Source organism: Carcharodon carcharias, chromosome 11, assembly GCF_017639515.1.
Source record: "Carcharodon carcharias isolate sCarCar2 chromosome 11, sCarCar2.pri, whole genome shotgun sequence".
NCBI lineage: Eukaryota > Metazoa > Chordata > Chondrichthyes > Lamniformes > Lamnidae > Carcharodon > Carcharodon carcharias.
In genome coordinates this window covers 60,353,331-60,363,166 of record NC_054477.1, presented here as the reverse complement: position 1 = coordinate 60,363,166, position 9,836 = coordinate 60,353,331, and the positions used below count along the sequence as shown (strand labels likewise).

General features: G+C 45.0%; 1 protein-coding gene across 3 annotated transcripts in view; it reads left to right on the top strand.

The window, feature by feature from the left end:
• Window positions 1-7,566: 7,566 nt before the first annotated feature.
• LOC121284417 (probable ribonuclease ZC3H12C) overlaps window positions 7,567-9,836 on the top strand; it is a 75,227-nt gene continuing 72,957 nt past the window's right edge. For 2 of the 3 annotated variants that reach the window (XM_041199864.1, XM_041199865.1), the window contains exon 1: window positions 7,567-8,098. In XM_041199864.1, the coding sequence (XP_041055798.1) occupies window positions 7,991-8,098 (108 nt within the window). In that variant the 5' untranslated portion in view covers window positions 7,567-7,990. Of the gene's footprint in view, window positions 8,125-9,836 lie in introns of all 3 variants that reach the window. The other variant, XM_041199866.1, reaches the window with a different exon arrangement.

Below are 9,836 nucleotides of genomic sequence, written 5' to 3'. Positions count from 1 at the left end.
TTGTTGTTTTGCATTTAACATCCAACATTTTTTTTCTTCTACATTGGATTATTGTTCTAAGTCCTTCGGGTTCCTAGGCAACACATTTTAGCAGCACTGAAAGTTTCAATCAACAAAATTGGGAAGATGGGGCCCTCTTTGTGTGCTGCATGAAATACGGGAAGAAAACAAATTCTTGCGAGGCCAATATTTTCACCTGCAAAGACACTTTAGGTAACTTGTGCACTCCTATCCATAACTAAGGACATATGTTTATAGGTAATGTCAGTGGCATGCCAATCTAGGTCCTCACCATCTCCATTTTACTTTAGAGGTATTGAGAGAGTTATGCCACCAGCTTTAGACAAATGGGCAATGACTCATCCCAATGCTATGAAGATCACATTTGCATTAAGCTTCACTGCAACTGCAGCTTTTCAGGCCACTGCAGGCACATATGGCAGATAAACCAATCTGGGGTCCATTCTTACAAAGCAAGTTGATTGGAGACAACTTCTAGTAATGGGCACATCTTGCCATTGACCAACTAAGATTCTGGACAGGATCTTTTGGATCGTGGGAATTCCTGTTCTGCCATCCAAAGAGTTGGTGAGGAACATATCCTTGCCAATTCCACCTGCTCCACAGCTACTTAATGCTCAGCGGGGCATTAACTGGCTCAGGGCGAGACTTCTATCCCCACCTAGGGAGGAAGTCTGGTCTTTCAGAACTGCTGGCAAATCGAATAGCTGGAAGCTTTGTAGTCCCAGAAGTGCCAGGTTTGAACGGCGGCCACTGCTGGAATTATAGCCAGTTCCTGAAGAAGAGGGGTAAATAGAGGCCGGGTGGAAGGTAGGTCCAAGGTATCGGCAGGCATGGCTGGCAGCTGATGGGGGTTAAGGGGGCTAGAGCGGTGGACTGGGTTTAAGAGGCCAGCAGGGAAGGTTAAAAGGGGTGAATAAACATGGAGAGGGGATGCCTCCAATGGGCACAGGGGACACCGCCCTTTGCCAACACCAGCTAACCCAGTAGAAGCTGCCAGGCTACCCACCTTGTGTGGACCTCTCCCTGTCATGGATAAAATAGTGGCAGGAGCAGGATGAGGCACTTAATTGGGCATTGAAGGGCCCCAGTAGGCCGAAGAGCAGGTCTGACATCTCCACTGTCCCTTTAAGATGGGAGACAGGTGAGGGGCAGGTGGGTAGACGATTGCCAGGCCACACACTGTATTTTACATGACCCCCACATTCAAACTCACCAGTAGGGACCATAAAATTCTGCCCTCTCTACTGAAACCCACACATTGGGCTGGATTTCACACTACCCTGCCGGTGGGTTTGAAGGCATAAAAGCCAGTGGGTGGCCTCCCTGTCGCCTACCCACCTGCCTAGAGTTGGGTTAGGCCAATTTGTTGGTTTGGTGGTAGCCTTGATCCTTGGAGTACAGAGCTATAAAATGTCCTTGCAACAATGGGAGGTACATCTAACAGTTGTACATCTAATAGTTGCTAGTTCCCGCTAACTCTGCAATGGTAGTAGACTGATTTATGGTCATTTTGAGAGGAAGTAGCTTTATCCAGCCCTTCTCCTGGGATGCATCCCACTAATTTGCCTGAAACCAGTCTGTACCATGTAATTAAGTCTGCTTTCGTTGTTCTTTCCAAGTAATCACTCAGTTTGTCAACTCAACACCAACAAGCTCTTGTATTGTGTAGCCAAGGTGTCAATGGCAACATAGCATTTGTGAGAGAAAGCTGTTCAGTACATCCTATTGAAATACCACCAATGATTTATTACTGAACCAGGGAATCTTTGTATGTGTAATGTGGGCAGTGTCAATTGTGCCTCATTTCAGCTTCAGGCGAAACAATTGCAGGCAACTCCATGTTACGAGCTGTTGGATCACCTGATTTTGTTACTTGAAGTCAACCAGCTCACAAGCCAGATTTCTTGTGTACAGGCAGCTATTCAAATAAAGGGGAAGGGCTTTCCTCAAAATTTGACCAAGAAAGCCAAGATAGTACCAGTGATGACTGCAATTTGTCAGACTTGCATACTTGTGATTATAGTATGTTGTTGATTCAGCTACATTATTCAAATCGCCCAGACATTAATGCAAAGTAATTTTATGATTGGAGGTCTTGTGGCGCAGTGGGTGGCGGCCCTGCCTCTGAGCCAGAAGCTTTGGGTTTGAGTCTCACTCCGGTACTTGATGGCAATGGAAAGTGCATTAATAATGTAGTCAAACAGGTCGATTATCAACCTGTAAGTCCTTCTAAAATGCCTATGGCAGGCAGTAAGAGCACGAGAGTTTCCTCATCAGCCATCTACAGAAGGCAACAGCAAACCACTGCAGTATCTTGCCAAGCATAACCATAGAATAATGCAGAAGTCCATGGTGGCCAACACGCTTCCAGGGAATATACCTGAAGAGACAGAATTTCATGATGTTGTTCTAATTGCCTCTTCCTCCATGCAGGTTGGACTGGAAAACAATGCTTAAGTAAGCAATTTATTCACTAATGATGATGCCAAATAGCTCATTCTTGTTATACACGTCATTCATTGGAGGAATTATTTGTCCCTTACATTCTCCGTACAGCAGCTGATACAAATGCAATCTGTATGGAGTAAGTTAATTTACACATGTTGAATTATTACCCAGCATTTATACATATGGGGATTATGAATACATCTATAATGTCAGGAGATACTACAATCTAGTCCAGCCAGAATCAATTGCTGTTTTCCAACTATGGTGTTTCACTGTGGATTGAGCCCCCTTTACATGTTAAATTGTAGGTTATGATTCCAAAATGAGTGCGATGAACTAAGTGACTTTAATTATGACAAATGTTTGTGCTACAAAAATACCAGAACAGTTTAGAAGATTTATTGCTAGTGCATATATTTGTATTTTGAAACATTATGTGAATTTCTCCTGCAAGAAAATTTGCAAATATTTCAAAACAAAAATAAAAATACCTGGAAAAACTCAGCAGGTCTGGCAGCATCTGCGGAGAGGAACACAGTTAACGTTTCGAGTCCGTATGACTCTTCAACAGAACTAAGTAAAAATAGAAAAGAGGTGAAATATAAGCTGGTTTAAGGGGGGTGGGGGGTGGGACAAGTAGAGCTGGATAGAGAGCCAGTGATAGGTGGAGATAGCCACAAGATATCATAGACAAAAAGACAAAGAGGTGTTGAAGGTGGTGATATTATCTAAGGAATGTGCTAATTAAGGGTAGAAAGCAGGACAAGCAAAGTATAGCCCTAGTGGGGTTGGGTGAAGGGAAGGGATCAAAATAGGCTAAAAGGTAGAGATAAAACAATGGATGGAAATACATTTAAAAATAATGGAAATAGGTGGGGAGAAAATTCTATATAAATTATTGGAAAAAAGGGGGATTGGAAAGGGGGTGGGGATGGAGGAGAGAGTTCATTATCTAAAATTGTTGAATTCAATATTCAGTCCGGAATGCTGTAAAGTGCCTAGCCGGAAGATGAGGTGCTGTTCCTCCAGTTTGCGTTGAGCTTCACTGGAACAATGCAGCAGGCCAAGGATGGACATGTGGGCATGAGAGCAGGGTGGAGTGTTGAAATGGCAAGTGACAGGGAGGTCTGGGTCATGCTTGCGGACAGATCAAGGGTGTTCCGCAAAGCGGTCACCCAGTCTGTGTTTGGTCTCTCCAATGTAGAGGAAACCACATTGGGAGCAACAAATGCAGTAGACTAAATTGAGGGAAGTGCAAGTGAAATGTTGCTTCACTTGAAAGGAGTGTTTGGGCCCTTGGACGGTGAGGAGAGGAGAAGTAAAGGAGCAGGTGTTGCACCTTCTGCAGTTGCATGGGAGGAGGTTGAGGTGTAGGGGGTGATGGAGGAGTGGACCAGGGTGTCCTGGAGGGAATGATCCCTGTGGAATGCAGCTGTGGGGGTGAAGGGAAGATGTGTTTGGTGGTGGCATCATGCTGGAGTTGGAGGAAATGGCGGAGGATGATCCTTTGAATGCAGAGGCTGGTGGGGTGATAAGTGAGGACAAAAGGGACCCTATCATAGTTCTGGGAGGGAGAGGAAGGTGTGAGGGCAGATGCGCGAGAGATGGGCCAAACACGGTTGAGGGCCCTGTCAACCACCGTGGGTGGAAAACCTCGGTTAAGGAAGAAGGAAGACATGTCGGAGGAACAGCTTTTGAAAGTGGCATCATCAGAACAGATGCAACAGAGGTGAAGGAACTGAGAGAATGGGATGGAGTCCTTACAGGAAGCGTGGTGTGAGGAATTGTAGTCAAGGTAGCTGTGGGAGTCGGTAGGCTTGTAATGAATATTGGTGGACAGTCTATCACCAGAAATTGAGACAGAGAGGTCAAGGTAGAGAAGGGAAGTGTCAGAGATGGAGCATGTGAAAATGATGGAGGGGTGGAAAATGGAAGCAAAATTAATAAATTTTTCCAGGTCTAGATGAGAGCATGAAGCAGCATCGAAGCAATCATCGATGTATCGGAGAAAGAGTTGTGGGAGGGGGCCAGAGTAGGACTGCAACAAGGAATGTTCCACATACCCCATAAAGAGACAGGCATAACTGGGGCCCATGTGGGTACCCATAGCCACACCTTTTATTTGGAGGAAGCAAGAGGAGTTGAAGGAGAAATTGTTCAGTGTGAGAACAAGTTCAGCCAGACGGAGGAGAGTAGTGGTGGATGGGGATTGTTCGGGCCTCTGTTCGAGGAAGAAGCGGAGAGCCATCAGACCATCCCGGTGTAGAGGGATTGGATGACCATTGTGAAGAGGAGGCAGTTGGGGCCAGGGAACTGGAAATTGTTGATATGATGTAGGGTGTCAGAGGAATCATGGATGTAGGTAGGAAGGGACTGGACAAGGGGAGAGACAATGGAGTCAAGATAGCAAGAAATGAGTTCCGTGGGGCAGGAATAGGCTGACATGATTGGTCTGCCGGGACAGTCCTGTTTATGGATTTTGGTTAGGAGGTAGAAGCGGGCCGTCCGAGTTGGGAGACTATGAGGTTGGAAGCTGTGGAAGGAAGATCTCCAGAGGAGATGAGGTCAGTAACAGTCCTGGAAACAATGGCTTGATGTTCAGTGGTGGGGTCAAGGTCCAGGGGGAGGTAGGAGGAAGTGTCTGCGAGTTGATTCGCAGCCTCTGCGAGGTAGAGGTCAGTGCGCCAGACAACAACAGCACCACCCTTGTCAGCAGGTTTGATGACAATGTCAGGGTTGGACCTAAGAGAACGGAATGCAGCATGTTCAGAGAGAGACAGGTTAGAGTGGGTGAGAAGAGCAGAGAAATTGAGACGAATAATGTCATACCAACAGTTCTCAATGAAAAGATCAAGAGAAGGTAAGAATCCAGAGGGAGGGGTCCAGGTGGAGGGAGAATATTGGAGTCGGGTAAAAGGATCCGTTGAATGGGGAGAGGACTTCTGCCCAAAGAAGTGAGCACGGAGACAAAGGGGGCGGAAGAAGAGTTCAGCATTGTGCCGAGCCCGAAATTCATTGAAATGAGGGCGCAAGGGTATGAAACTAAGTCCTTTGCTGAGCACTGAACATTCAGCATTGGAGAGGGGAAGGTCAGGGGGTATGGTGAATACACGGCCGGGGCTGGGATTGGAAGACGGGATGGGGACAGAGGGACAGGCAGGGGCGGAGGGTCCTGGATGGGTGTTGGTGTCGATGAGTTGTGGGAGTTTGCGTTCCTTTGCTCCTGAAAGAAAGAGACAAAGTTTCTTGTTGAGGCGTCGGATGAGATGAAGAATGAAATGAAACTGGGGGCACGTGCAGCTTAGAAATATGGTGCGGCGGTGCTGCTGAAGGGAGATGTCAAGTGTGTTCATATGGCGGCGCATGGCACTGTGTGTGGATCTCAGAATGAGATGAGAACAGCAGTCCGAGGAGGAGGCAAATATTTCAGTTCAATAGGGCATGGTGTATATATTGCGTATAGAAATTAAGTTTCCGATAATGTAAACTGTATTGTAGAAAGTAGCGAGCGACTAAACTTCTGTCTATAAATATGCCATTATCTGGATTTTTCCTTCTCAATGCAATCTTCCGGTATGTGAAACCAATACTTATTTTGCAGCAAAATCTACCACTGGATTGAATGGAATAGTTAAAATGGCCCCTAGAAACATAAGTCAGTACCAGCACCAATCCATTTAAAAATCATAGAATTTAGATCTAGAAAGAATGGACTACAAAAAAATTAATTGGCAATTTGGTTGCAAGGGGGAAGCCCATTTTTCAATATTTCAGTGACTCATATATACAGTATACAATATATTTTAGAGAAATTCAGAGGTGGGTGAGGTTAAAAAAAAATCCATCGTAAAGACCGCTTACTTCTATGCTTGCACTCACCTCCACCCATACTTCATCCTACAATTGCTGAAACCTTTATCGATGATGTTGTCACCTCTGAGCTTGATTGAATAGAGTTTTTTTGGCTTTATACCCAAGTTACACTTATTTCTCGGGAGCAAAACAGAACAAAAAGGGGTGGCGACCTGTGATGAGTAGTCTTCATTCCTTGGCGATGCAACATTACCTCTGGGGTGCAAGATAATGAGGTGGCTGTGAATCACCATGCCTCCTGCCTCATTGTCTTTGGCCTACCCTGGGCAGAAGCCCAATATAAAGGTAGTCACAGTAAATGGACCTTAATGCTTGTGCCCAGCCTCAATGGATTGGAGGCTCTAAGAAGCAAACCATGAATACAGCAAAAAGATAAGTTCCTTCTAACAGTGTTGCCAGGATGGCATCAGATCTAGAGGCCTACTGCTATTGTTTTTGGATAGGTCTGGCAGTATGTATTTTGGGCATTTCCTGTTGAATTGCACACATGTGGGGGGAGGAGAGGAAAATCAACCTGGATTCTCCACACTTCATAGGTTTCAATTCTTCCAAAACTCCTGCCTGCATCCTATTCTACATTGACCTATACTGGTTCCATGTACTATATCACATTAAATTTAACATATCATCCCAAATCTTTTGCTTCATCCCATCTGAACTATTTCTGGTTCACTGTTAGCAGTTTACTTTCATACTGAAACAGAATATACTGAAAATAAACAGATTTGTCAGGTATTAAGGCAAAGGGCAAGTTAATGTTTGGGATGTAACCTTCATCAGAACTGAAAACTCACCCGAACTGAAAACTCACCCAAATCTTAGTAGCTGCTGTGCATTTCCAGCATTTTTGTTTAAATTGTCTAACAATTAGATATGAGGTAGAAATGTTGGGAATGATTGTTGCATTACAGCCACTGAAATAAATTGAATTTTGTATGTTTTCACTAGTTATTAACAAAAATTGAACTTCGTTCTTTTCTAATTTTGGTTAGAATTGAACAACACGAAAAATTGAGGGAGGGTAGGAGTGGGCAACAGTAATATTAATACGGTGGGGATCATTAGCTTAGGGATAAATGGCTAGCGTCGTGCAGAAAAGGCCAACAACACAGGTTCAATCCCCATACCTGCTGTGTGGTAGTTCATTGAGACCTGCCTTCTTGCCTTGCTCCATGCTTGATGTGGGGTGGTACCCCTCAGGCTATATAACCAATTGTGTGTGTCTCTTTCTAAATGGACAGCTTACGGTCCTTCATGGACTACTGCCACGATTGAGCTTGAAGGTTAACAATTAGTTCCACAGGAGATTGTTTTGCTAAAAATGGCAAAAAAAATAAAGACATGAATTTAGCACAAATAAATGACAAGCTATACTGAGTAACTGAAAAGAGGGGCTGAACACTGCTCCTATTGCGGCTGCAGATGGCAGCAGCCGCGGAACAGCGCGGGACCAGCAGAGGATTCTTCAAATAAAGAACCGTTTAAGCGCGAGCTCGGGATCAGGCAGGAGCGGACCGGACCGGACCGGACCAGACTGGGCCAGAGCGGCGGTGGCAGGTGCATTACACACCGGGGACGGCTGCGGGGAAGAGATGGAGGAAGAGGAAGCTGCTTCAGGGTCCGTCCGTTGGAAGCCCCAACGTCAATGTCCGCACTCGGCCTCTGGTTCGGGGCCATCAGCGTGAGTCAGCGACCGGAGCGGAGAAGTAATCCGGGCCGGGCCAGGCCCGGCAGGGATTGGACGGAGAGTGAGGTTGGTGTGTGCTCTCAGCCGGTCCTGTGAGTATGGTGTGTCCGCCGTGTGTTTCTCCGTCCCAGGGCGTTACTGTGAGAAATGGGGCTGAAATTCCGCTCACTCTAACACTAGGCCTCTGGTAGGAGCAGGGGGCTCGCTGGCCCTTCGCTCCCAAGCTATTTGTGGACATTCATGTAGGAAACAAACCAAGCTTCATCTATCTCGAGGCGGTTGGCCAGCGCTTTACTTCTTTGTAAGAATTATAGTCATAAACCCCATCTACTCATCATGAGTTTATATTTTAGTATTTCCACATACTGGTAAGTTTTGACTCGAATCAGTTGGCGTTTTGGGCCAGACCACTTTTAATGAAGGTTCACCTTTTCGGATGTTTAGCCACAGAGAATATTGCTCTTGCTTTAAAAGTTTTCGTGTTTTGGCGAATGTTTGTGTAGCAGGTGTGCTTTGGTAAGGCTGTATCTGCACCCTGATCTTAACAAAGCTATGTGATATATGTTACACTTTTTAAAAGAGTTCTTTCTTATCGGATTTGAAAATACCATCTTTATTACTAACAGTGAGGTGGAATATGCATTTATTAACGTATGAATCCGCCAAGCCCTAGCATCTCCATTTCTCTTCCTTTGCTCCTGATTGAGCCAGAGATGTTTGTATTCTGTCTGATCCACCCATTAAGATCTTCCTTTTATGTTACCCACAGTAGGGCATGTATGACTCCCTTTTGCTACTGCTCCAAGAGGATCTTGTACTTTTCTCAATACCTAAAATAGTGTGAATCTACTCCAAGTACAGCACAACCATAACAGCATAAGTATGGTTGCCAATTTGAATCTTGCCCTCTACCATCTTGCGCTGTCTACTTAACTCAGTCTTTTCCCAATCAAACTCCACAGCTTCTCTGATTTTCCACATCTGCTACTCTACTGGCTCCTGGTTCATGCTCTGCTTTTTGATTATTCCTTGCTGGCTGCTGAACTGAACCTTGACTCATTGTCTGCCACTCTAACTCTTCTGGCACTGACTCCACAATGAGCCTTTGTACTGCTGGTAAACCCTGAACTAGTCCACATTCTACCACTGCCTCCTGCCAAAGGCTTCTGCCCTCAAAAAAGGCAAAGATGGATGCTTTTCCTTTTTGGTATCAACCCCTAGTTTAAGACCGCTCCTCAGTAAAGATCTTCTATCCTCATTCATGTACTCCATTTTGGGTGCTCCTTTTGTCTTTCCATTCATTTCTGGGTCCTGTTCTGTTCTTCCCTCTACTTCCCAAACTGCATTTTTTTTCTCTCCCTTCTGCAGCATCATGCCTCCCTCACTCCTTTTCCACTCAACTATTTCATTAGTGGTATCCCCAAGCTCGAAGGCCTCTTAAGTGAGCTTATGGGCTTCCTCTGCAATGCCCTTGGTATTCATTATGCCTATTGTTATAGCCATCATTCGTTTACCCAGAATAAGAATGGAGAAAGTTGAGGGACTAAAAGCCAACAATTCCTGAAGACCTGATGGTTTACATTTAGTGTTCTAAAAAAGGTAACGGCAGAGATAGTTAATGTCCTGGTTATGATTTCCAAAATTCCCTAGGTTCTAGATAGATTGAAAATTGGCAAGTGTAACATCTCTATTCAAGAAAGAAGGGAGGAAAAAAACGGGAAACTTACAGGCCATGGTATGATCTGACAAACTCAGCATGGTCCTATGAAAGGGAAATTGCATTTGACAAATTTATTAGAATTTT